This window comes from Vanacampus margaritifer, chromosome 1 (genome assembly GCF_051991255.1).
Source record: "Vanacampus margaritifer isolate UIUO_Vmar chromosome 1, RoL_Vmar_1.0, whole genome shotgun sequence".
In the NCBI taxonomy this organism is placed as follows: Eukaryota; Metazoa; Chordata; class Actinopteri; order Syngnathiformes; family Syngnathidae; genus Vanacampus; species Vanacampus margaritifer.
In genome coordinates this window covers 68,426,543-68,454,113 of record NC_135432.1, presented here as the reverse complement: position 1 = coordinate 68,454,113, position 27,571 = coordinate 68,426,543, and the positions used below count along the sequence as shown (strand labels likewise).

The 27,571-nt window shown below is 49.8% G+C and overlaps 1 protein-coding gene across 1 annotated transcript; it reads right to left on the bottom strand.

The window, feature by feature from the left end:
- Positions 1–1,348: 1,348 nt before the first annotated feature.
- On the bottom strand, positions 1,349–27,515 carry LOC144052012 (nesprin-2-like). Its single transcript, XM_077565736.1, has 39 exons — positions 26,671–27,515; positions 25,885–26,049; positions 25,731–25,808; positions 24,208–24,401; positions 23,694–23,835; positions 22,646–22,876; positions 22,420–22,572; positions 21,812–21,967; positions 20,989–21,135; positions 20,785–20,922; positions 19,825–19,995; positions 19,611–19,744; positions 18,929–19,121; positions 18,666–18,848; positions 16,993–17,088; positions 16,536–16,696; positions 15,999–16,146; positions 15,829–15,923; positions 15,370–15,601; positions 14,563–14,757; positions 13,856–13,963; positions 13,075–13,242; positions 11,734–11,892; positions 11,067–11,230; positions 10,782–10,944; positions 10,350–10,537; positions 9,531–9,681; positions 8,690–8,872; positions 8,025–8,162; positions 7,756–7,950; positions 7,412–7,676; positions 6,876–6,979; positions 6,641–6,797; positions 5,162–5,400; positions 4,768–4,968; positions 3,716–3,844; positions 3,426–3,644; positions 3,313–3,353; positions 1,349–2,702 (listed from the first exon to the last, which is right to left on the bottom strand). The coding sequence occupies exons 1-39, from the start codon at positions 26,932–26,934 to the stop codon at positions 2,465–2,467; spliced, it is 6,486 nt and encodes a 2,161-aa protein (XP_077421862.1). The 5' UTR covers positions 26,935–27,515; the 3' UTR covers positions 1,349–2,464.
- Positions 27,516–27,571: the final 56 nt, after the last annotated feature.

The window sequence follows — 27,571 nt, the reverse complement described above, 5'->3', positions numbered from 1 at the left end:
CGTGCCTTGCCCCTGGTATTTCGACAACCGTCCAGTCAATTTGATGAGGCGGGAAATACCCGGGAGTTAACCCTTATACCATAACCTAACCCTAACCCTAACCCTAACCCGTCGTTTTGGCACACTACTATTGATTTTTTGATTACTAATTGATATTTTTGTTTATATTTTCAAATTTTTCCAATTTTTTACTTTTTTTCTCTTTTCTTAGGATTTTGTGTTTTATGTTTTTGGGGGGGCTTATTACTTAAATAACAAAGGCGACTCCTATCATAGTAAATAAGTTTGATTAGTGATTTATTATACATAGTAAACCCTAGACACATAACATACATTCACGAACAACACATACACAAATACAAACAATGGACGGTGGGTGGACAGTAGTCCGTTATGGACGCCGTCGACCTGGACCACATGATAGGGACTATGGCCCTGAGAGAGGCCGTGGATGGAAGGACAGAGCACCTTCCTTCCGCTCCAGGAGGGGGGGGGATATTCCCCCTATCCTGCGAGGGGAAGGGTTCAGTCCCTTTTTCCTAACCCTAACCCTAACCCCTAACCCAACCCCAACCCCAACCCTAACCCTAAACCTTCTAACCCTAACCCCAACCCCTAACCCTGTGTGAAAAATTCAAAGTTTGCTTACCTTTTTGTCTTTATCGTCTGTCTCTCCTGCTGACAATTCGACTTACCAAGACACCGCCGTGTCGCACACATCAGGTTCCTGAGACGACAGATCTGTGCTGCCTTCCCATGTACAACTTTGTCAGCACGCATTAGCATTAGCGTAGCGTTCTTGCTTTATGCTTCACTGTCAGGAGACCAAATGTTGGTTCCAAAGAAAAAGCAACACGGCTTCCTAAATCTGGGACGTTGGGGAGCAAAGTCCTCTCAACAGCACGATGACGTATTTCCAAAGATGTGAACATTCAGCTTGAATTTGAGGGCATTTTCAAGGAAATGGTGAAAACAACACTTTCCTGCCGCGACGTTTGTCACTTGGACGCTCACAACATTCCACTTGTTAGTCCAGCCATCGTCAACCTCATCCACCTGCCAGCGTTACTGCAGCTATCAGAAAAGCTAATTTAAGGCAGTTTTTAATTGAACTCCAAACAAATTTCATGGGTTAGGGTTAACCCTAACCACACACACACGAACGCCTTTGTATCATCGTGGGGACATCTCATTGACTTACTGCATTTCCTAGCCCCTTCCCCTAACCCTGTCTACTCCCATTCCTTACCCAATTCGAACCTAAACTGTAAGACCAAGCCTTGACCCTCAAAAATAGGTGTAAACTTGTGGGGCCCCACAAGGTTGGGTGGACCCCACAAGTAAAAGGTACGTACACAAAGTTTTTTTATTGAAGTGTTGATTGACAAAGTTGCCGTACGAGATTGAATCAGCAAATCAAAACACTGCAAACTTTTGTTGTTCTTGTTTCTGTGGCTACAATGCCGATTGTTTACATTCATGTTTTACACACCAATCTTAAACCTACACACACAATTGCACAATCACTTGTTTTCAGCACAGGGAGCATGACAAGCTTGTCGCAATCAACTGTAGGGAAGGGAAAGTACCAACGCCAGGTGTCGTATCGACTCAAACCTTATTTGAATTTCTCAGTATCCGTGACTTTTATGATCAGGATGGAGAAGTTACAATTTGTCATTTGTTTCAAGCAATTTGAAGGAAAAATGCTCCATTAGGACATCAAGGGTCATTCTTTACAATGAGCGGTCATTGATTTTATTTTGATTTTTTGGGCAGTATCGGCGATGACTGAAGATTTGAGTCCTCATACTAGTATGGGTCTGAAAAAAAGCACGGTTGAGCATCACCAATCAAATTGATTTGACCGACTTGTATGTATTTTGTGGCTCCAAATGTTCTAAAGCAATGGTCCCCAACCTTTTTTTGACCACGGACCGGTTCATACATGTCCACAACTTTGGCGGACCGGCAACCCAGTGGGTTGGGGGACGGGGGGTGCTTGGCTGTTCGTCGGCTGATTAATAAAAGGCTACGACAACAAACGCAAGTCCACTACCATAACAAGGGTAACAAAACTGAGATAATTAGCATCTTGACATGTGTCAAGAGCCCGTCGTAAACAGAGAGAATCTGGTCACTTTTCAAAATAAAATATTTTTAAGCCTTGGCTAATCAATTAACTGGAAGTACAGTAAGTTTTTTTTTTATTCTTTTAACTGTGCGGCCCGACGCGGCCCGGTCCAAAGGTGCCCACGGCCCGGTACAGGTCCGCGGCCCGGTGGTTGGGAACCACTGTTCTAAAGGAGCAACGGGGCGGGGTTCACTTTTTGTCCGTTCTGAGGTGCTTCCAAAGGGGGGGGGGGGTCTGTTTGCTGTATTTTGGTTCCCTGTCATGACAATCCAATGGAGGGCGTCTTATTGCTTGGAGACTCAATAAGACACACGGGGTGGGAGGGGGGCTTCACGTGTGCGGGGGTCCGTTGGTGTAGCGCAGCATGGGGTAGAAGGAGCGTGCAAAGTTGTTGGCCAGCGAGCAGCTGTAGGAGGACGGCTGGCCGGAAGGCGGCGCCACCAAGCAGGCCAAGGTCAGCAGCAGCAGGAAGACCACGTGCAGCGGAAACGCCGCACGCAACACGCGGTGCAGGAGGGGCCGTCGGACGGAGTGGCCGCCGCCGCCGTCGTCGCCGCCCTCCTGGCGACTGCAAGCAAACAAACAAACAGCGGTTTCCATTAAGAAAACACACGTTAGGGACTCGAACCCCCTTGCGCCCTATCGGTTTCCAACATGGATAGTGGATTTGAAATTGGTGCTGCTGTTTTTTTCATCTCTGCTTCCACATCAACCCTTAGAAACGGTCACCCGTGCCGTGCTCACAACTGGGCCGCATTGCGCTTTCATTTTGGTCGGTCAGCCGGTCTTCCCTCCAGTCGGTCCAAAATTCTGCAGGAGCTCATAGGAGGGCGCAAGGAAGTGCAACTCTGGCCTCCCTTCACTGGCCAAGGTTTGTTTTCCACATTTTCTTTTCAATTCCCTCCGTGGTCTTGGCCCGCCCACCCAACTTTTCTGAGCGTCTCCATGCCGACGCGCCTCCAAACGCGACTGCGGTGCCAGACTGGGATCCAGCCTTTCTCTTTTTGCTCTTCTCTTTCCTTTCCTTCCTTCCTTTGTATTTCTGTCCTGCTGCGAACTCGTCACTCCCTTCTTCGGATGTCGTGTTGCGTCTTCCTTCCTTCTTTCCCCCCCCTCAAGTCGTCATTGCAAACACACAAGCTTCCCATCAGTTTTCTGGCGTTCGAAAAAGAAAGTACCTTCTTGGCACGTCCGCCTCTGCTGGCTCCTCCCCTTTGTCCTGAGAAGACACACACACGCAAAATGTCAGAGTCCGGCAGAGGCTGGCGTGCCGTTGAGCGCCGCGGCCCACCTGCTGCTGTCGGAGGGCGGCGAGATCCCGGTCGAGGCTGGCGAGGCTTTCGTGGACGTGCCTGAGCAGGAGCTTCATCTTGTTGCCAACGGCGTGAACTTTGTCCCTGGCCTCGACACAGTCCTGGTGGTCGCGGCCCGCGTCTAGGAGCAGCTGCGCGCCCACGGCGTGCAGCGACGAGGCGGCCGCCTGACGTCCCCGCAGCTCCTCCCGCAAAACCTGAGGGGGGGGGGACGACCGTTGGGGAGACGCGCAGGAGCAGATGAGGCCGGCCCGCGGCGCTCGCTTACCTCCAGTGCGTCACGCTGCTCCAGCAGGTCGGCGGACGTGGGCGGCGCCTGGCGCGAGCTCACCGCGCTGACTTTTTGTTCCACTCGCGACAGCCACGAAAGCAACGAATGCAGCGACTCGTCAAAGTCCTGAAAAGCAACGAATTGTCAACTCGCATCCTCGCCTTACGGAAGGAACGCGGCCGATGTCGGTACCAGATGTGATCGGGCTGCCAGATTGTGTCGGGGTCGCCGACCGATGACGTCACGTGACAGGAGAGGCTGGAAATGACCCGTTTACAATTGTTCATGGAAGTTATATGAAAAACATATCCGGTTGCTGTCAAAATATTGCAGAGAAAATATGAATTTGCTCATTTGCTCCCAAAAGCGTATCAAGACATTCTATTTTAAACGTCCCAAAGACATATTTATGCATTTTTTTAAAACGTTTTTTATGCTAGATCATACAGAAGGCTTTGATGCAGCTTCTCAGAGAACGGTTGAAGCGATGGTAGTTATTACAAAAACGGCCAGCAGGTGGCAGCAGAGTATAAGAGATGAGCCAGGGCCATGTTGCAGCAAGCTGTTTTCCCCAATGTTTTGAACCGGATTGTGAATGAAACTTAGCTATATTCTAATGCTAACGGCTGCAAAAGCGCTAAGGAAATGCGGGATTCAGATCGGTTTGGTTTCTCTTTTTTTGAGCCGTTCTCAAATCACATCACAAAAACAGTCAATGAAAATAGGGACGACACAGCAATCGAAACTGACAATATTTGTCACATTTCAGGCAATTCATTTGTGTATTTATCATTTACTCAATCTATTTGAGTATTTATATTTATATAATATATCTTGCTTTTAAATTCTTATAGGTTTATTTACGTTTTGACAATTTCAGTCCATACATTTTGTTATTTAAAGGATATCTTTAATATTTTCTTTCCAATGTTTGACGTCCATGGGATCATTTCCAGCCAATTATGTAGCGTGACGTGTTCATTCGGCGACCCCGATACCATCAGGCAGCCCGATCACATCCGGTACCGGCGTCGACCGTCTTTCCGCACCTGACACTGCAGGAGCGCGGCGTGAAGCCCCGCCTCCCAGCGCTCCAGCGCGCCGCAGGCTCGCATCCAACTGTGATTGGCCGAGGCCAGCCCCGCCTTCAGGTCCGTGGGCCGCTCGCCGTCGGACAACAGAAAGCGAGCGCTGGCCAGGTTGAGCGAGATCAGGCCGCGTTTGCGGACACAGAAGGCCGTTTGCATCTCCTACGCTCGGCAGAAGAACAACAGAAGGACCGTTGGGGCTCCTCAAGTGCACACGTGCATGTCAAAGGTCAAAGCAAAATGCAACAATAACCCAAGTTCCTCTCAAATAGTTGGCCGGGTTCCGATGCAGCTTTTTTGGGCTGTACCACCGATATAAAAACGAAGCACGAGACAGAAGACAAAGCGAGTGCACCTTGAGCATCCCGACGTTGTCTTCAAAGTCTTTGAGGCCGGTGGAGGGCGGGATCTTCTGCAGCGCCTCCAGCTCAACCAGCTTCCTGTCCAGCCAGGAAGTGATGTCACGCAGCTCAGCGTTGAGTTTGTGCCATTGCTGCGGGTTGCCCCGAGGCACCTGCGCCTCCTGGTGGACATCCCGGTGGACATCTCGGTGGACCTCCTGGGCCTGCGCCACCTCCCAGTGCTCGATCACACCTGCATGCGACCAGAGAGACTCCATTGCATCACTATAGTCAGCCATTTTGAGTCCGTGGACCAGAAAAATGAGGCATCAGCCCGAATTTCATTGAGACGGGATGATAAGTCCGCAACAACTTGTTTGAAATGTTTAAACAGCATTTTTATTCCACTGAAAATAATCGGCTTTATTCTTAAACAAATTAATAAATATTGAGTACCGACCCATGCTAACGTTCAACTTAACCTTCTTAGTAAGTCACAAAGTCTCGTTACTATTAGCTAGCTAGCTAGCTATTAGCATAGCTCTTTTTTACAACAGACCCTGTGGGCTATTCATGTTTGCCTTGGTGCCAACTAATGTTCATTTTATCTGCCATTTTTAAATTTTGTCTTTTTTAGTCCAGTTTCAATCACCCTCGTTAGTTTTTTTTTTTTTTTTTTAAATCAACCTCATTATCCCAATTTTTTTTTGTCCATTTTTAGTCAACTATAAATCAAACATTTTAGTCTTTATTTTAGTCCAAGAAAAAACATCATTTTATTCATCTAGTTTTAGTCAACAAAAGCTGTCAACATTTTAGTCAAGTTTTAGTCAGGACAATCATTTTACCCCTGTTTTTTTTTTGTCATCAGATGATGTTGAAATTAAAACTATCCATTTGATGAAAAACAACTTGTCACACAATTCCAGTATATCAAAAAGTGGCTACTATGGCTGCATGCTACGAGCTAGTAAATTAGCCAGCATTAGTTAGCGGTCGGACGAACATTATTGTTGGAACGTTATAACTATAATTGACTTATTTTTTTATTTTTAACCTTTTAGCGTGAATCCGCCTCCCGTCTGTCCCATGTGTCTGTGCATGTTGCTAGCTGCAGATTTGAAAGGGGGCGTGTCACTGTGTCACATGACAGTGTCACAGACGTGACAGATTAGCAGAGACAAGATTATATAATTTTCGTCTTGTTTTTGCTCAAACTAAAATGTCCATAGATTTTAGTCCAGTTTTTTATTACGTACATTTTCGTCTCGTCTTCATGAGTTGACGAAAATGCAGAGTGATTCTGTCCCACTTATTGTTTATTAATGAGGGTTTTAGTCGGGTGATAAATGTGTGTTGGCGAAAGGATTTTTGTTTCGTTTTCTTTGACGAAATGAACACGAGTGCTAACTAGCATATGTGTCGTTTCTTTTCCACTCTGGTTGCGGGCGTCGGGCCACAATGATGACGACGATGGGGAGATTTGCTCGTACCCGTCGCCACAGGCTTGTGTGCGGTGCCGCCGCTCAGACCCGGCAGAAGCGGCGGGCCTTCCGCTTTGCGTTCTCCCGCTTTGCGCTGGTCCTTGAGGATGGACTTGACTCGCTTGACGTCATCGATGCTCCCGCTGCACTCGGACATCAGCTTGACCTGCTCACGTGAGCGTACACGCCGGCGTCAAACCGACAACACCACAAGCCGCCCTCTCACGTGCACTCGTTTGCTTACATAGCCGCGCCGGTGGAAGGAAGTGGTGGCGACTGTTGGGCTCCACGCCGTCCTCGGCGGTGAGGGCGGTCCATGCCAGCTTGGTGTGTCGCCAGCTGACGTCACTGTGGAACCGCAGGTGGCTAGCAATCAGTTACTGTAGATTTACTCCCTTGCATTTACTTGAGTAACTTTTTGGGGAAAAAAAGTACTTTTAAGAGTAGTTTGAGCCCACAATACTTTTGACTTTTACTTCAGTAGATGTGTGAAAAAGAAACGCTACTCCGCTACATCGGGCTACACTCGAGTCATTAGCATTCATTCCATTTAGCGTATTTTTACGTAAGCGCTCCGCTTGACTGACGGTGTGTGTGGGCCACGTTGCTTATATGCAGGAAATGCGGCCCTGTTTGAAGGCTGGCAGGCAGGATGAGAACCCAAAAGAGTCAACTGAAAGATGAGGTTTTGGTGCAGCAAAAACGGACTGCAGCAAAATCGAAGTCAATTAACAAAAGTATTTTTGTATAGTAAACTCCTCCCCACCGCTCGGCTCTTACCTGAGAGGGCACTGAAGGCGGCGAAATCTTCGTTGTCCTCACACGACGAGGATCCTCCCACGTCCACCGTGTGGTCCCACTCGAGCGGGATGGAGTCCACACTGACGGGCTTTTCTCTTCCAAAATGTTCCAGAGGCGGCACAAGGAGATGGCACGAGATCTGCCGTTCGCTGCCGTCCTTCAGCGGGTCAGTCCACGAAGACGCCGCACCGGCTGCTCTGGGGGGGTTCTCCGGTCCGGACAGCTCCTCCTCCAGCACTTCAATCTACAGCAAGACCAACGTTAGAACTGGAGAACAGGTGCACGTTCTCCATGTTGCCCACGAGGCCACTTTGGCTACTGACCGGACGGCGGTAGACGAGACGTTGGTGGAAACGTGCCACGCGGCCAAAGACTTCCTGGCAATACGAGTGCAGTTCTTCCAGTTCGTCCTCGATGAGTGCCCCGTCCGGAGGAGCGCTTTTCTGGATCAGCTTCTCCCCAAAGACAATGAGGGCATCGATCTTGTTGGTGTTGAGCGTGATCTGGTGCTGGAAGGCCTACGACACAAACCAGAAGAAAACTTAGAGGGGTGTCGCCATTGGTCAAGCGGGGGCCGCTGGCCCCTCAGTACCTTCAGCCGCCTCATCTTATCTTCGAAGTCACTCTCGGAGAAGTGCTCCACGTTGGTGAGCTGCAGGTCCATCTCCGTCAGCCACATGAGGATGCTTTCGCGAGTACCCTCGAAATCTTCTCTCTGCGAAGTGAAGTACTGGACGACAACAACAACAACAACAACAACATTCAATGGTGGCGTCAACAAGAGCTGCGTTTGTCCATTCTCCATCATCCAGCCAGGCCACCGTAGCCCGCAATGACAGAATTGAGCTAAGTGGATTCTTCTCCATTGGTGAAGACCCGATTCCAAAAGCCTTCGACCTAACTTTCAGGTGTGGAGTCTCCCTACTTACGACGCCTGCGGCGGACCAACGATACGACAATGGAGGGCGGTCTCTCTGGGTCCAAAGTCGGTAAAAAGGGACTCGACTTGAAGACAACAATGTCCAAATTGGCCTTTTCTTTTTCTTCTTCTTTCATGTTAAAACCAAAGTGTGGCAGGATTTTTACTTTCTGGACCTGGATTTGCCACCTCTGCTCTCAAGGGTTCAGTTGAGAAAATGTGGACTGTCGTCGGATGAGCGTGACATGCGGACGGCCGAGAACTCGGCACACGTGAGTAGCGGACGGCAGCCGGCGAGGGTCGCGGCTACCTCAGGCAGCAAACACGTTAACGCTCACCTTGAGTCGTCGCAGCACGGCGACCACCCGCCTCTGGAGGTCGTCCCATCGCCGGTTGCCCTGGTTGGCCCGCAGGCGGAGCTGGCTGGCGCCGTCCGTTCGGTTCTCCCGGGCCAGCCGGCGGTACTGCTTGTTGAGCAGCTCCAGCTGAGTCAGACGCTCGTGCACCTGGCGCTGGAAGACCTGAAAATGACGGAAGGCCGCGTCATGTGCTGGCTTTTGCACTTGCCCCCCTTTGAGGCCTGTGAGGAAGAGCGCGACGCATGCTCCTGCAAAACGCAGCAGTGCGCTTATCACAAGATAGAGGCTGAAAGACTTTGCGGATGAACTGTTGAACTTTGACTGTTGAAACCTTCAGCGCCAGAGACAGACACATCTGTATTGTCTGCACAATGACTCATATTTGACGTTGCTGCCGTGTGCCCCGTCGACGCCCTTTAGAGCATCAACGACTGTGTAACCAGGGACCGCCGTAAAAGAAATAAAAAGAGAGGGCCGGGCAGAATGTTTTTCCGAGCGGTAGGAGATTGTAACTGTGCACATCTCTGTCCGTTCTCGTGAGCAAAAATAATCTCGTCTTCCTTCCTTGTCTGTTGTTTATGAAATGTTCTAGGTTGACTGAACCTGACACCGCTTTTGCTTTGACGTCAAACCGATATCAGCACCACGAGCATTCACGTAAATGACAAGCAAGCAAACCAACACGGACCGTCCTTCGGATGAGGACGACTTACTCCGTGTCAGATTTGTTGGCCTCAGTATCGCTGGCTGGTATTGGCAGCCTTCACAAGTAGCCAATTCCTTGAAACGCGGCTGATACCTGCTGTGTCGGAAGGTTCACCTCAAACTTCTTGAGCTCCTCCTTGGCGCTGGTGTAGAGGACGTCAGCAGAGTTGGGATTGGCCGCCGTCAGCTCGGCCGCCGTCAGCCAGTCCTCGAATGCGGCAAAATCGTCCAGGAACGTGCGCCACAGACGCCCCGTCTCCTCGATCCTGAACCGGCACAAATGCGCATTGTCACTCAGACTCCGAACGTCGGCTCAACTGGGGCTGCCATTCAACTCATCTGTTGATTGATTGATTTTTTTTGCAAAACGCTACTAACCCAATTCCCAAAAAGTTGGGATACTATATTGTGAATAAAAACTGAATGCAATTATTTGGAAGTGCCAAATTTCAACATTTTGTTCAGAATAGAGCACAGATGACTGAGAAAATGTATTATTTGAAGGAGAAATTATGTTGATTGTAAATTTCATGGTGCCAACAAATCTCAAAAAAGTTGGGACAGGTAGCAATAAGAGGTTAGAAAAGTCAATGGCACGAGGCCTGCCACTTGCACACATTCTGACTCACACACACACACACACACACACACACACACACACACACACACACACACACACACACACACACAGCAGTCTACTGGCTGCGCCGGTTTTAATGACTGAGGCAGGGAGCAGTTTTGGAGTGCTCAGTTGATGAGTGTTGAAATGTTACTGAAGTTGGACATTATTTTCACAAAATAATCTAGGTTGTATTTTGGACATTTCTACAGAAGATGATTTTTTTAAAATGTAGTTATATTTATTTTCAAACCTTTTTTCTTTCTCGCTTTTCTTTTTTTCGGTTTTATTAAATGCACAAACACTTCCTGCTACCTCATCCTCCTGTCCTGGGAGGCAGCGCCGATGTTCTTCCAGCGTCGGTCCAGACTGCGGGCGGTCTGCAGGACGGCGTCGCGCTCCGACTCGCTGCCGCAGGCGTCCACGTCGCGCGCAAGCTCGTCGCACAAGCTCAGGACCGACGCCACCGTGGCCGCGTGATGGTCGATGTCGCACTGCGCCTCCTGCGGGGCCAACGCCGTTAGCCTCATTAGCACACCTTGCTAGCACATTCCCCTATGGTCAGATTATTTGCAATCTTTTTTTTTAGGACTTTTTGTTTCTGAATAAAGCTGGAGAAGCACAACTCAAAAGCAACGTCTCATTTTAGTGAGAATGTGTGCGTTTGGCCACCACAACAGCTGACTTGAGTTATTACGGCGGCGGCCATGAAGGAACAAGCAAACGGAATGAGCGCTTCCGACCCACCTGCTGCCACTGGAGCTTGCGCCGGATGTCGTCGGCATGGCAAACGTGGTAGACGAGCGGCTGGGCCAGTTGGGCCTCGGCGCCGGCCAGCCACGCGCGCAGCTCGTTCATGTTCTTGTCCAGCTGCTGCACGGCCGCCAGCGTCTCCTTCAGCTTAGCGACCCTCAAAAAAACAAATTCATCACTTGAGGTTACTAAAAGCAGACGGTGCCGGCGGTTTCCGTCCCAATGCCTCTCTTCTTGTCCGTTTTGCGCAGCGGTGCGTGACAGCCGAGCGGCGCCTACCTGGCCTGGATGTGTTGGAACAGGTGCTGCCATCGCTGGTCCACGCGGTCCACGGCGTCATGGACGCTCTCGTTGCTTTTCTGGTCGGCGTCCATCATCTGCTCTGCCAGCTGCTTCAGGTGACGTTTGTTCTCGCTGAACGAGTTCATCTCCTCCATGCAGTCCTGGTGGGCCCACCGCACGCAAAGCGTTAGCATCCAGCGCGCTAAGCCTTTAGCCATTTTTGTGGCAATGCTGGACAAATGTTATTCGGATTCTTTATTATGATTGTGTCTGACTTACAGGATTGGCACAATTTAGGGTTAAAGATCAACTTTCCCTTGTTCATTTTCACTGGGACTGACATTGGACTTTTTCTACGGCAGAGCAGTTCTAATCAAGTGGGCGGAGCTTACTTTGTTAGTTTAACAACAAATAAATCAACTTGGACTTAAAATGAACACGTTATGCATTCCATGATTTGTCAAGTTTTGCATGATCACGAAAATGCAATCAATCTCCCATCATGTGATTTGTCTGATATTTCAATATCAGTGGGGATTTGATTGGTCCATTTTTTAATTGATTTGAGGGCAACTTGTCAGCAAATGACGACATGTTGGGATGTGTCTTCATTTTGTTTTTCAGGGTTAGTGCTTGAGAGCGACATGGCGGCTAGCGCCTTCACCTTCTTCAGCTTCTCCACCATCTCCTCCATGTTGAGATGGGACGCGTCGGCCATCTTGTTCTCCATGTGCGCCAGCCAATCACACAGCTCAGCGTTTTTCTCCTTGAACATCACCCACGCGTCGAGCCGGTCGCCGATTTCCTGCTTGCGCAGGGATACCTGAACGTACACACAAAATGGCTGACGCACAACAAGCGCTTCATGAAGCTAGCTAGCATGTTAACCCGTCTTTGGACGCTAGGCTGGAAGCGCCACAGCGCTCGCTGGCGGCGCTTTTGCCAATGGGATCAAGCGTCGACTTGGGGTGGGAGAAAGGCGGGGTCAACAACAGCCAATCACAGGGCACACAGGGAGACAGACAACCCCCCCACCCTCTGCTACCACCATCTGTGCCCCCCCACTTGCAGAACTTTAAAGTGGACCGACAGATGCCGAGAAGCGCTAAAGTCATTAAAGTCTTAAAGGCTCAACTAATTCTTCCTCAGCAGGAAAGCCAGCAACTGTCATCGTCATTCCTTTGAGCGTTCACAAAAGGGGAGTCGCTTCGTTCGCCAGCCTCTAAAACATGACATGTTCAAGTGATGGCGTATCAAGTTGAAGGCGCCTTCAAAGGCTTTCCGCCAGCGTTTGCAAGTCCACAATGAGCCTTCTGGGCTACGTCCCATCCCGACAACAAAGCACAATTCACAAAGGATCCGCTGCTGGTGCCGGTGGCAAATCCAGGTCCAGAAAGTCAAAACCCTGCCAGTTTGGCTTCAGCCCCTAGTGCTAGCTAGCTAGCTAGATAGATAGTTCCCTAGCAGGTAAACAAGCACCATAGGAGCTAGCTAGGGAGCTACTCCTAAAATGACTCCCCTTTGGGGGACCTCAAGCTAGTGCTGTTACTTTTCAAATATTTTTTTACAATCGATTCATCTATTGGCTATTCAACCGATTCATCGACTAATCGGATTCATTTTACATTTCCCCACGTGAATACTGTTAAACAGTCATTGGTGTTTTTCCGTACAGTGATTAAAAAGAAAATGTGGGTTGATGTTGTGCTATGTGACCAATTTGGCTATTGTTTTCCAAAGTAAAAAACGATTGCTTGCAAATGTCTAATTTGATCAGATACAGAAGATAACCTAACTTTGCTCATAAAGGACGACAGAAATCTAGGGAGGGATGTTGGGAGGCCGATCAGAAGTGAGAGACAAGAACAAGAACGCGCAGTCCCACAAGCGTCTCGCTCTTCAACTAGCGGACGCAGAGCCAGCAAAAGATTGTTGAGGCAAAATCCAGATTGTTCCCCGTCTGATGAAGAAAAAAAAAAAAGTTTCGTGTTTGCGGCATTCTGACCTTGAGGCACAGCTCCTCCCAGTGGCAGCGAAGGTGTTGCACGTGCTCGTGGACAAGCAGGACGTCGTCGGCCATGGTATACTGGCTCAGGTCCGTCTTCATGGCGCTCAACTGGCTCAGGCTGTCGGCCCAGTCGTCCAGACCGTCCTCAGGCCACTCCTCCTCCTCCTGCATGCCAAAGTGCGCCCTTAGGACATTCGTGTGGCTGGCGCTGTGCAAGCGAGCGCTGCTGAGGTCTGCTGCCAATCTGGCAGCGCTTTGTGCCTCTCTGCTGCTCTGGGACGGCCCGCCCTAAAAGGGATTACGGGCGGCGGGGGTGGCGGAGGGCGGCGGGAGGATCAAGCCTTTGACGGGTCAGGAGTGGTGTGAGGAGTACAACAGACTAGTCTCAATCAACAAAATCAGGATTAGCATTTCTGTTGTGGAACCCAAAGTAAAACGCTGGGTCTCTGGTGTGAATAGGACTTCTTTGTGGACCAAGACCATCTGATGTCACAAGGAGTTGCCATGTTGCACACCAGAGGTGGCAAATCCAAGTCCACAAAGTCAAAACCCTGCCACAGTTTGGCTTTAGCCCCAGGTGCTGCCTAGCTAGCTAGCTAGCATCAGGGGCAAAAGCCAAACTGTGGCAGGGTTTTGACTTTCAGGTGCTAGCTAGCTAGCTCCCTAGCTAGCTGCCATGGTGCACGTTTGCCTGCTAGGGATCTAGCTAGCTCTATATGTGTAGACAATATTCTTTGCCAGCGATGCGTGTGCACGCGCGTGCGTGCGTTCTCGTTACCTCAAGGCTGGTTGGCTGGCACTCGGCCATGGGCCGGTCCAGTCTGGTCTTCATGTCCTGCAGCTGCAGCATCTTGTCCTCCAATTCGGCCTCGCAGCGCTCCCAATTCTACGAAAGAAAAATGGCTTCTCTTTAAAGGCCTGCATACTTTTCTACCTCGGCAAGCAGCGACTGGCGCTGGTGAGCAACTCGACAAAAACTTTACAAAAGGGACGAGGACAACGCCACATTTGCGTTCTAATCCATTTCCTGTCAGGGGAAAGCAAGTCCACGAGCGTCCATACGCTGACACTGAGTCGCAGCAAACCTTTCAAAAGCAAATCTTGGCAACAATTTTCAAAAGGAGCCCCACCCGGCTTGTTTCAAACTCAAATATTTCCGCAACATTGCTTTGTCTTCGACACACTCACAAGTTTGGCTGGGTATCGATTCACATTTCCTCAATCAATTCCATTTTGATTCACAAGAGTTCAGTGCGATTCAATTTCGATTTTTCTGCATTCTCAGCGATGATCTTTTGTTTTCCAAAATAAAACATTTGCAAACATCTGCTTTTACTTTGGAAAACAATGCTCACGATTTCGGATGGTCCCGAGTCATCATCAGTTGATCATTTTTGCGTCTCCGTTCAACAGCTGCCTGAAAGAATGTCGCATTTTCCAATTCAGGGATGCAAAGTCAAAAAAGCCTTTGATGCGACTGAGTACCTGCACGACGGCCTGGGCCAGGTCCAGCCGGCGGTCCAGAAGGCCGTGGAGGCGGTCCCACTCGTCCTGCAGCTCCCCCAGCTGGGCCCGGAGCACGTCCTGCTCTTGGCGCCGGGCCGCGGAGAACAGCCGGCCGCCCAGTTCCAGCGTGCTGGCGAAGGTGCCCTGCCGGCGCTGGAAAAGCAGCCGAGCGTCCTGCGATGGTACGTGTGGAGAAGCCGTGGAGCTCGTCAAAGGCGGGCCACGCCACGCTGGCTTTGTGACATCATCACCGGGGCTTCCGCCGGACAATAAACAGCGAGTCCAACCTTGGCTTGTGAGCAAGCTAGCGGCGCCCGCCCTTTTTGGGGACGCCAGTGAGCGCGCAACTCGCTAAGCAAGCGCATCAAACTCCAAAGATGTTGGACAAAACGTTTGTACCGGCGGCCATTTTCATGTCGGATCATCTTAACCAGAGGTGCCAAATCCAGATCCAGAAACTCAAAACCCTGCCACAGTTTGGCTTTAGCCCCAGGTGCTAGCTAGCTAGCTCCCATGGTGCTCATTTACCTGCTAAGGAGCTAGCTAGTTAGCATGAGGGGCTAAAGCCAAACTGTGGCAGGGTTTTTACTTTCTGGACCTTGATTTGCCTCCTCTGGACTCTCTTTCAGTATATATTATTATTATTTTTAAAAAAAGTTTTTGTTAGCTGGTTTGAAGGCTCTCCTTGCTCACATGCAAGGGCATCATCACTATGCCCAACCTCTTTTATATATATATTTTTTAAATACACGTGAAAGCTTGCAAGTAGACAAACGGCGCGTGCACCTGCAACTGCCGCAGAGATTGCCGCGCGGCCCCCAGGCCGCCGGGAAGGGGCCCGGATCCCGGCAGGAGGTCCTGCACGTCGGCCAGGAAGCGCTGAAGGTCCCCGAGGCCGCGGCGGTACCGCTGCCAAAGCCGGAGCAGGTCCTCCACCAAGCAGCGCCGCTGCTCGGCCCGCCGCGCCGCGCCGCACCACTGCTCGCGCAACTGCGTCAACTTCAGGATCAAGTCTCTCCTGAGGGGAAGACGGCGGAGGCCAGCAACTGTCAGCACCACCTCTCCCTTTGGTCTTCAGCAATTTATCCGTCTTGCATTCCCGTGTGAGAGAAGAGGCGTGGCAAATTCAAGTCCAAAATTCTTCCTCAAGTTGGAACGTTACTTTTGAGGATATAGGCAGAATGCCGATCATGTCATTTGGACCCGCTTTGCGGTGGAATTTCTCAATTGTTGCATGTTGATCACCTGTGGTCCGCGTCTCCTCCGTGCAGCAGGCGGATCACGTCGGCGACGAGGGACTGAAGGATCTGGTGCCCCGAGGACTCCTCCACCCGGAAACGCTGACGACACCGGCACCGGGTCAGTCGGCCGCTCGGCCATCCTTGCAAGCGCGTGACGGAGACGGGCGCGCTTACCTTGTGGGCGCGGAGCTGCTGCCGGAGCCCGAGGTCAGATCCGGCCGGGTCCACGGCCAGATGCTCCTCCATCCTCTGCAGGAAGGACATCCAGCTCTCGCACTTTTGCTGGAAGCTCTGACGGCGCAACGCCTCCGCCTGCAGCTCGCTGGTGCCCGCCGCGCGGGAAACCCGAAAACGACAACAAACGTGGCAAAGTCACTCGCTTGCCACGTGATCACCAGCGTGGACGTTTCCGTTTACCGGGCGGAATGCCAGCGTTTAAGGTTCATTCTAGTCAAGGACTTGATTTTTGTAAAGGTGTGGGGGCGCTCGCCCAGCTTGACGAGCCCCCGTCGATGGCGGCAGACTCTTGATTGTATAAATGGTCTGGAATGCTTGATGTTTGCTGTGCGGTCTGAGGAGCTTCCACATTAGTTTGCGCAACACGCACAAATTCAAATTCTGCCGCATCCGCAGTCCGCACACTTAGGGAACGAGGCCCAGTGAGTCTATGCTCTTGCCAGCCACTGGGGGGGCTCTGTTGCGCCAACCCACCTGCAAGCTTCCTGCGTTCGGGCGGAGGCGTCGGCCCATCCTCGGTTGAGGCGCCGCAGGCGTCGCGCATCGTCGTCGTTCAGCGTGACGCCGCGACTCAGCTCGTTGAGGACATCCAGGTCGGCGGCGGCGGCGCTGGCGGCGTCCAGCAGGTCGGCGTGCTGACCACACATCACAAAATCACAAAAAACGTTTCATCATTAACATCAACTTGGACAACTCGGATGACATTTTTGAGTGGGGAAGAGAAATCAATGCAAGTCACATGGTTGCGTAATTGTGCACACCCTCTTGTGAGTGGGATGTGGCCGTGTTCAGAATGGAAACTCATGTGAAATGCGAGTCAACTGCCACCAAAGTGCCTCAATGACACAGCCGAGTAAAGTTGACCTTTAACCCGACAGGGGCTGGAAAATATCACAAACTGAGAGAGGTTGCAGTGAAGGCCTGGCCTGACCTGCTGATCGGCGTCCAGACGCTGCGTCCAGCGTTCCAGGGCGGACTCCAAAGCTTCCAGGAGGTTGCCCACTTCCTGCAGCATCGCAAGCTCCTCCTGAATGCCAACAAACTTGATTAGGTACGAGCACATTGGCGCGCGCTCTTTTGTGGCTCCGCCTGCTGGCACACTGAGCGACATGCGTGCGCATACACAAGAGGTGGCAAATGCAGGTCCAGAACGTCAAAACCCTGCCACAGTTTGGCTTTAGCCTCTAGTGCTAGCTAGCAGGTAAATTAGCACAATGGGTGCTAGCTAGCTAGCTAGTTCGCTCCCTAGCAGGTAAACAAGCACCATGGGTGCTAGCTAGCTAGCTCCCTCCTTCAGCAGGTAAACCATGGCAGCTAGCTAACTAGCACCTGAGGCTAAAGCTAAACTGTGGCAGGATTTTTACTTTCTGGCAGAGGTGCAAGTAAGTCATTGTTTTGCAAGTCACAAGTAAATCTCAAGTCTTTGCCCTCAAGTCCCGAGTCAAGTCCCAGAGCGGTGCGACAGATTGCCTCGTTTGCAACCAGTGAGTTGACAGTGAGTCTCGTTAACTATGCAGCTAGCAACAATAATTAGCTGATAAACAACTGACATTAGCTTACTTACCATTATATATATCAAATGTCTAACATGGCCGTTAGGATTTATGAACAGCTTTATTTTGAAGTTGGCCTTTGATTAGGCGGCGTGTCAGCCCAGCTCACACTCGCGCACACACACCGAGGGCAACTTACACGTTAACATACATTTTCCACTTTTTGTTTTGGTGGAAGAAGCAAGAGTGTCGTCACAAGTCATTGTTGGTAAAGTCCAGTTGCATGTCTTTTAACATTTTGTCGTGAAATTCATGACTCGAGTCTGACTCGAGTCCAAGTCACATGACCCGAGTCCTCACCCCTGCTTTCTGGACCTAGATTTGGCACCTCTGATACACACGCACACACACACGCACACGCACACACACACACACACACACACACACGCGCACACACACACACACACACGTGTGCCGTTAATTCTTAAGCCTCAACTGGTTAAGATTTGCAAAAGCACTTCCAGAGTCAAAAATAGTCAAAACAATGCCGGCACATTCGTGTCCGTTCCTTCAACTGTGTTTGTTTTGTAAGTCGGGAATGAAAACTATTTCAACTTGAATTTCCACACAAATGCTCTCCGTCAAACTTCAACGTGCTCGGCTCATTCCCATTGAAAGCATTTTTTTTTTGGATTATTTTGGGTCGGGATCCGCTCATCACAAATCATTCGTCGGCATTTCTGCCTTCACGCGCAATCCCGCCAGAAATGGCACCATCTAGTGGGCTGTGTTTAGACTGCAGCCCAAATTCAGAGCAGCGTTGCCCCATATGATGCGTTTCTTGGTTTATGGATTTGGGACGGGACCGCAGTCGGGTTGCGCTCGTCATTAAAAGATGCCAAACGGAGCACTAAATCGTTGACAGCAAATGATTTGTCTAGAAAAATGGCCGCCAAACATTCTTCCGTGTTTGGTGTCACAGCTTTTTTGGTGAAAAGCCCCCCCCCCCATCCCCCTCCCCCACCAAATTGGGCGGCCTGGCCTGCAGCGCACATTCATGCACTCATTCGTTCACACGTTCATTTTTCCAGCGACGGACGGACGAGGCCACCTGCAGCCGTCGCCGTTTGGCAGCCAGCGTGCGTCCGAGCCGCAGGACGGCACGAGACAGCAGCCTGCTCTCCGATTGGACCAGAGCGCCCACCGAGGAATCCAGGCGGCCGATCAGGTCCTTGGAGGCCTCCAGCGCCCCCTGCAGGTCGCACTGCAAAGCGTCCGCTCTCTCCTGCAGAGTCTGGACAAGAAGAAAACCGCGTGAAGGTTTTGCGCCGCTTGCCTCCAAAAGAACATTTTGCCTCCGTTGTTTGTCCGGACTTGAAGTTTGCGCAAGTCCTCGTTGACGCCGTCCAGGTGTGCGTCTCCGCCGACGACAGACGCAGCCTCCTCCTTCAGCTCCGTCACGCGCTCCCACAGGAGGGCTGCGTGGAAGGCGTGACCCTCCCACGACGTCTGGAGGACGAGGCTCCTCTGGAGGGCCTGGTCCAAACGTGAGCACGTGCGCCGCCAACTGCTCGGACAGGAAAGGAAAAAAAAAAGAAAGACATTTTTGCTCCCTTGGAAGTGAGCTCGTCCGGCGGCAGCCGATCATTTTGGATTGTTTTGAAATGCCGCCGTCCGTCCCGACTGTTTGCCGCGTTGCTTTTGTCATAAAGTCAGCCAGAAATGCGACGCTAGCTAACTGAAAAAAAACAGACAGTGCAAACGCACTTTGGAAGTTGGCAACTTGGCATTTTTTACGACATGTAATATTGATGTAGTATTTTAAAAAATATATTTTTAACAAGATAAATAAATACATGAAGTCCTCGAGTTACGGACAACTTCCGTTCCTACAATTAATACTTTGTATTTTCACATCATTTATCTTTCAATTGACTTCATAAGCATTCAGCATTTCCATGCAATTTCTGCAGAAATTGCACTCAGTCTAGTTTTTAAAGAAAGCAACTACAATGGCAATTTGCCAACTATTGTAACCCGTGCGTGTGCGTGTCACCTGTCATCTTGCGCATGGACGCGCCGAGCCAGCACGTCGGTTGCATCCGGGTGAAGCCGCTGCTGGAGAGCGACCAAGGTCTGGCGGACTCCCTCCCAATCGGACTCGCAAGACTTGGTGTCCTCGCAAAGACTCTTTTGGGAAAGGAGCGGCTGTCAGGTCTGAGGCGGCGGCGGCGGCGGGCGGGCGGGCGGGCGGGCGGAGCCGCGTTTACCTGCAGCTGCTGCCGGAGGTCTTTGTGGGCCCGCAGCGAGAGGGCGGGACCTCGAACAAGATCCCACATCTGACACGTCCGTGCCCGTCTCCACGTCATCTGCTCCATTTGCTGGTCCAGGCTGAGCCGCAGCTGCCTGGTCACCGCCAGGTCACGCCCCACCGCCTGCTTCTGCTCGCCGTCGCCGTCACAGCGGAGCGTTAGCCTCACGGCTCGTCTTGCGCAAACACACGCTCGTTTGGGAAGTCCAGCAAAACCGTACAAATTAGGGGTGGAAATCTTGGGCTGTCTCACGATTCAATTCCATTCCGATTTTTGGGTCTGCCATTGGATTCAGAATCGATTTTTGATTCAAAATGATTCGATTGACAAGGATTTCTGCTTATAGATGTGTCATGATCGACTCCAGTCTGACTCGCTAACGCTAATTAGCGCACTACTCGCGGCACTTTTATCACGCAAAAATGCATGTGTCGAAGCAATTTGAATCATTTTTAAAAACATATTTGCAGCACCCGGAAGTTGTCAAAACCAATATTTTGTGTTTCCGCACGGACACTTATTGCTGACGGACTCCAACCGGCATGCTAACGCTAATCGCAATTATTAATTGTTTAGCATAGACTAACTTTGTTGGTGTTTTTGTAATACGTGCATAATGTGTGCAGCAGAAGATATGAAACATAGTATTATATCCTTACAGAGTATTTATATTCACTAAATTCAACTCACGTTTGACCTCCGTATTTTATTTATTTTTATTTTTAGTGACAGCACTAATATGTTGCAACAAACAATGTTGTGCAAATTTAGCATGTGGATAATTGTGGGAATATTTGTGATTTATATATTTTTTTAAATGGTGGCTCAACAGCTGGAAAAAACTCAAAGAATCCTCATCACGTCGCTAACGCTGAGATGAGCAAATTCGCAAGACAGCAATAGCCTAGCATCTCTCACCAGCTGAGCTAGCTCCACGCACACCGCTCTGGATTGGTCAATGAGACACGCAAAGGCTCCGCCTCCTCCTCGCTGGCCATGCCGGTCTGCTAGCTCCTGCAGGGCAACTTGCCTCATCTGGATTTGCTCCTCCAGATCCTGATGGACGTCAAAACATTGGAACAAAGTTTTGGAAGGCGCAAAGAAAAGATGCAGATGAGTGACCTGGGGGTCGTGCTGAAGGTCGGTCAGGTTACGAGGGGTCCGGGCCGAGTTCAGTTTCCGCTTCTGGTCCGCCATCCAGGTGTTGATGCGCTCAAGGTGGACTTCTTGCTCCGTCCTGACCCTCAAGTCCTCCTCCAACTCACCAATCTGACGCCAAAACGTCAACATGACTTTCTTTACGGCAATTTTTGGTTTCTGGTTCAGGTGAATGACGCCAAAGCTGTAAAACTGTAGAAATAGTAAATAAAGGTCTACAATGTCTTTTGTTTGACACAAAACCTCTTCAAGAGTTAGCAAAGTCGACGCCACCTTACAAAATGGCTCCTTAGAGTACTCGTATCGTAGTAAACTCGCCTCCATCGCAGTCCCGCTATTGTTCAGACTTCTTATGCACAATTTACAACTCCTTCGTTCTGCAGCCGTCCATGGCAGCCAACGAGTTCACTCATTTGCTGGCATTGACGGCGGTAGACATCAAAAGATTGGCAAGACTGGGCTGGCGGCGAATGAGTTACCATTTTCACTATTCCTGGAGGTCCTCCCGGAGGACCCGTGGATACCTCCAGGGGGCCGTACCGGACTTCTTCGTACCTGGGGGCTGCTCCATTGCCCCCTGGGTGAATTTTGAACATTTTCATGGTTCCTGGAGCACTTCCAGGAAATGGCTCCAGGGTCCGAGGTGTTAATTAGTCCTGTTGCGGTGTCACAATTTGCCGCAACTGAGAAGGGTTAGCTTGTTGGAAAGCTTCCAATCACTAAAGATAGACGCGACCTGTTCCAAAGTCACGTTTATCATCTTGAAAGCAAAACTGGTCTCATCTACCTGAAAGTCAAGAGTGGTTTGCCTCGTGAGCCAGAGCCGCTTGAGGCTTCCCTGATCCTCTGCCAGCCGGTTGAGGTCCTCTGTAGCGTGCGTCTGCCAAGGTCGGCTGGCGTGCTCCAGGGTGGCCTCGTGCGCCGACATCTCCGCCCGACACTCCTGACAGAAGAGCAGTCGCATGGCCAGTCACTTCCGTGGCTAGATTTGGCTCCCATTAGAGGTTGGAAATCCAGGTCCAGAAAGTAAAAACCCTGCCGCAGTTTGGCTTTAGCCCCTGATACTAGCTAGCTTGCTAGCTCTCTAGCAGGTAAACGAGTACCAATAGAGCAAGGCAGCTAGCACCTGGGGCTAAATGCCACAGTTTGGCTTTAGCCCCTGATGCTAGCTAGCTAGCTTGCTAGCCCCCTAGCAGGTAAACAAGCACCAATAGAGCTGCTAAAGCCAAACTGTGGCAGGGTTTCTAATTTCTGGACCTGGATTTCTCACCTCTGGGTCCCATTGCCGTCGCGGGGAAGCTGGGGACTATTCCAGGCAGGTTACACTACTGAGGTTCTGGTTGCTAGCCAAGAGCGCCGTACACACACTGTGACACACAATAGACTCGGACAAACCTTGTAGTACTTGAGGAGCAGTCGGAGATCGGTGCCGGTGCAGGACTTTTGGTCCACACGACTTTGTCGCTCCTCCAGTCTGGACTCCAAGTCGGCCAGCCAGACGCGCAGCTCCTGCAGCGCCCCCCGCTGGCTCAACGTCTCCATCCACCACTGGCCGGGAGTTAGCCGGACAACACCGTTGAGGTGTGTGACGGAAAAAGGACTTTTTGCGCCGGACACTCACCTGGTGCAGAGCGCGTTGGACCGCCCGAAGGTCGGCCAGCAGAGACGACCAGTCGCGCTCCAAGCGTCCCACACGTTCACTCACGCTATCGGGTTCCCCGTCCGAGCGCAGCGCGTCCTCAAGGTCTGCTCCACAGTCTCGGTCGGAGCCCATCAGCTGGAGCAGCCGGCAGGCGGCACTGACGGCGGCGGCATTCAATCCACTTTGCTCCTCCAGATCCTTGATTAGCGCCTGTGCATCAACAAATTGCTTCATCAAACGTCATCCTCACTAAGTCTGCTCCTGCAGTCATCCGGACATAGTTCATTTTCTTCCGCTTATTCACATCTCAGCTCTTAGGCCTGATTTATTCATCAAGGAGATTTCAATTTGTCATGGCGACATTTGAACAGTCAACTCAAAAGTCAAAACTCTCCATTTAACGTATTCAGTCGCAGTCTATTTTCATTGAAGCAACCCCCTTCGCCCCCGGCTGTTTTACTGCATTTGGACTGATTTTGCAAGGCCCCCAGAATATTGTGTTCTGTTGCTATAAAAACATGGACGCTACCAAAAGAAAGATTAGAGTCTCTTCTTTTATCAGGAAAAAAGTATATTTTTGTCTGTTTCCGTTTTGCAGCATTAAAATATAGCTAAGTTTAATCATTATTCACTAAGCTGGTGAAAACACTGGCAAAAAGAGATTGCTGCAACATGGTTGATCTCTTATACTCTGCTGCCGCCTGCTGGCCGTTTTTGTAATAGCTACCATTGCTTTAAGCGACGTCTTCAGGTCAGAGCCTGCATCAAAGCCTTCTGTATGCTTTAGCAGAATGGGGGGAAAAAAACACATAAAAACGTATAAATACGTTTTTGGTAGCATGGCAATATTTAAAATAGAATGTATTTATATGTTTTTGGGAGCAAATGAGTTAAACTTGGGGCCTGTTGGGTAAAATATGTGTGAGCGTGAGACTTTTTTTTTTTCTTCAAAAGCAAAGCCCCCCCCAAAAAAAAAAAAAAAACAGGACATATGCAGCGACTGACCTTGTTTGGTCTCGGGACTCACCACAAAGCGGCGGAATTCTTCCCGCCTGCGCTCGACGTCCATAGCGTGGGCGGTGTCCGCGACCAGCAGAAGATTCCAGCTGCCAATCAGCTGTCTAGCCCCGCCCATCCACTGCGTGAGCGCAGCAGAGTCGCATGCAAAACTGTTGATGGACACAAAATGGCAACACTTGACAATTGTGGCAATCCTCGTTTGCTTTTCCTTCTGTTGGCGCCAGTCGGTGGGCGGGGTCTCCTGCATGACATTTGTGGGCGGAGTCTCCTGCAAGTGTGCCAGCGCTCGTCATTTCCTCCTGTGATCTTGCTTTGCATTTCGAAACAGGAGAGATGGGTCGGAAGATGAGAAGCATGCGGATGGGCACGTCCATGTGGACACCCTACTGAAACATTTCTGGCCCCGCCCCCATCTGCAACTGGAACCTTCTGGACTTTGCTTGCTTCCGTCCATTTGAGAGGAAAGGCAAACATTTTGGAATATGTGAGCAATGGAAAAGGGATGTCAGCTTGCTTGTCACCTGTCGGCAAGTTTTCTCCTGCTGTCCACATCTGAGTTTCGTCGCTGGTACTTTTTCTTCACGTTTGTCCAGCGACCCTCCAGGTCCCTGCAGGCCACGCCCACTTGGATGCAGCCGGCCCCCTGCAGCCAAAGTCCCGCCTCCAGCATCCCGCCCAGCTGTGCCGCGTTTGCGTCCAGAAGGCCAGACGCGTCCTGCAACGGCGGGCGGGCGGTTGTCAAGTCAGAGCGCAATGCATCAAAACAGGTTAGCATGCTAGCATCGTCCACTTTTCCTTTATTTTGTCTTTAACTCATTCAAACCCAAAAACGTAAAAATACCTTTTTTAACTCTTTGACTGCCAAAACCGTTAAATAACGTTTAGTAAAATCCTATGGAGGAGTGCCAAAGACGTTAAAAGACGTTTTTTTTTTCAAAACAGAGGTGAAACTAACCATTTTCTATTGTTGATTACTGAAAAACGGAATAAGGTAGAAACAAACTTTTTGTTCTGATGAAAGATGAGAGTCTAATCTTTCATTTAGTAGTATGTGTGTTTCCATAGTCCAAACACATCATTTTCTATGGACCTTGAAAGATCAGTCAAAAATGCTTAAATCGGCTGGCACCCACGGCATCCCTTTTCTGAAAACGTCTGGCAGTCAAAGAGTTAATACTTTGTCATTTTTTTATATTTTAATAATTTACTACTTTACTTTATACTTTATTAATATTATTATAATAAAGAAAGAAAATAAAACAAGCTAAAAAAATAAAAACAAAATATTTTAATAATAATAATAATAATAATAATTAAACAAATAAATAAATAAATAATATTATTATTATTATATTTTATACTTCATTAATTTATACTTTACTTTGTACTTTAATTTACTTACTTTAATATTTTTTAAATACTTTGTCATTCACTCCCCAAAACGTATTTATACATTTTATATATATTTTTTTTTAGGGCTAGAGCATCCAGAAAGCTTTGCTGCAGCTTAAAGCAAGCTGACCCGAAGAGGTGGCTTAAAGCAATGGTAATTATTACAAAAAACGAGCTCAACCAGGGCCATGTTGCAACAATCTCTTTTCCGCAGTGTTTTCAACAGATTTGTGAATGATGGTGACATTTAGCTATACTCTGATGCTAATTGCTGCAAAACGGAAACGGATAGAAATATACCCGATGAAAGAAGAGACTGTAATCTTTCTTTTGGTAGGTTCCTTGTTTTTATAGCAATAGAACACTATATTCTGTGGGCCTTGCAAAATCAGTCCAAATCCAGTGAAGCGGCCGGGAGCGAAGGGAGTTGCTTCAGTCAAAATGGCTGCCAGTCAATGAGTTACGTGCCAAAAGTGGACAGCCCACATAAGACACAAAACTAGGACAGTTGACAATAAGAAGAGTCTCCTTCCATCCGGCCCAAGCCCGGAAGTGAAAGCCCGTCGAATGAAATGGCTTCCGCCTGTCTTGCAAGCAAACGTTAGCGTCGAGTCGCCGATTGCGAGAGGAAAGGACGTGCTGTGGAAATCACCTGCGTGGGCGGCGAAGTCTCCACGCTGGTCAGCAGCGCCCGGCAGCGGCCGGCATCTTCCTCCCACTCGCTCCACCTCTGGCAAGACAGCGAGCGGTGCAAGTAACGGCAGATCACGAAGCCGGGTTCGGACCGCGTGCGTCGTGAGGCAAACCTGCAAGACTTGTTCCATGCGGACGCCTCGGCGCAGTGCCTGCTCCTGCAGAGAGAGCGCCTGCTCCTGCAGGACGTCCAGCCGACTGTGGAGGGCGCTCTGGGGAACTCTCTGGCTCAGGAAGTGCAGGATGTGCAGATGTTGGTGCAGGAAGTGGAAGAACTTCTGGAGAGAGAATTCACAGCTTTGGCGTTCTTGGATGAATGTGAATTGCCAATCGCATTGGGCTGGCTGTCGGTTGCCGTGGCAATGCAATCAGCAAAACCTTCACAACGGGGGCTGAGATACCAGCAGACCAGCAATGTGGCTTACTCGCTGTCGGGAGAAGTGAAGCTATGGGAGGGCCATTTTGCGTTGCTGTTAGAATACATGTACATAAGTTATCCCATATTTACTCTTAAAGTATTGCATTTATTCAGCAGTATGACCTCTGTTTGGACCATGTGGGATGGGGTCGCCTGTGAAGACAGCAGAAGCTGCATTCGCAACACAGGAACTGTCACCTTATCACAAGATAGCGACTGGAACATTTTGCAGCTAAACATTGACTGAAACTTTCAGAAAAACGTTGGATGGATGATGGATGGATGGATGAGAGATAGATAGATAGATAGATAGATAGATAGATAGATAGATAGATAGATAGATAGATAGATAGATAGATAGATAGATAGTCTAATAACACATAATACAAAGTAAATACTAACGTACTTAAAGGTCAACATCATGAAACTAATGTGCCTGTCTAGGAAGCCAGAAGACGAGCCAAGCGCGCAGCCAACTGACCGTGTGAGCCTGGAGTTGCCGGCAGAGGTCGGTCCTGGAGTTCAGCCGCGGCGGGCGCTCTAAACGTTCCCGAGCCGCCGCCGCCAGATCGCTCAGGCTGTGCGCCAGATGCTCGCAGTGCTTCAGCGCGTCCTGGCCGCCCCTTCGTCCCTCCTGGTCCTGGTCCTGGTCCTGGTCCTGGTCCTGGTCCTGTATGTGGTCATCACAATCACAACTTCCTTCTCTTGTGGCACTTGACCTTTGCTGTGATTTGCATTGTCCCATCGCCAATTTTGAAGCTGACAATTGATTTCATGCCTTTTTTCTGTTATTTATTTAACAAATAGTTGGCAATTAATCGGTCATCAGACAACTCTGAGACCACCTGGGGGCGATCCAAGCGCTTCAATCCAGGTCCAGAAAGTAGAAAGCCTGCCACCGTTTGGCTTTAGCCCCAGGTGCTAGCAAGCTAGCTCCATTGGTGCTCATTTATCTTGCTACATCAGGGGCTAAAGTCAAACTCTATTGATCTATCGTTTTCCTGCTAGCTAGCTAGTCCGCTCCCTAGCTGTCACGATTGCAGAGTGGAGGACCCAAATGCAGGGAGGAGAACCACGGCAGGGATGCATGTTAAACTGAACATGATTTATTTAGGAAAACACTAACGGTTACTGAGTAAAACTCTAAATAAACAAAACCAACAAAGATCTGAAAAGACTAAAAATCAAAGTAACAACAAAACACAAGTGGTGACAGCGACAATGAGCCAACAAAGACTGAACAAAACCAGGGAACTAAATACAAGCCAACTGACGAGGTAAACAAGCATTATGGTTGCTAGCGAGCTAGGCAGCTAGTTCCCTAGCAGGTAAACGAGCACCATGGGAGCTAGCTAACTAGCACCTGAGGCTAAAGCCAAACT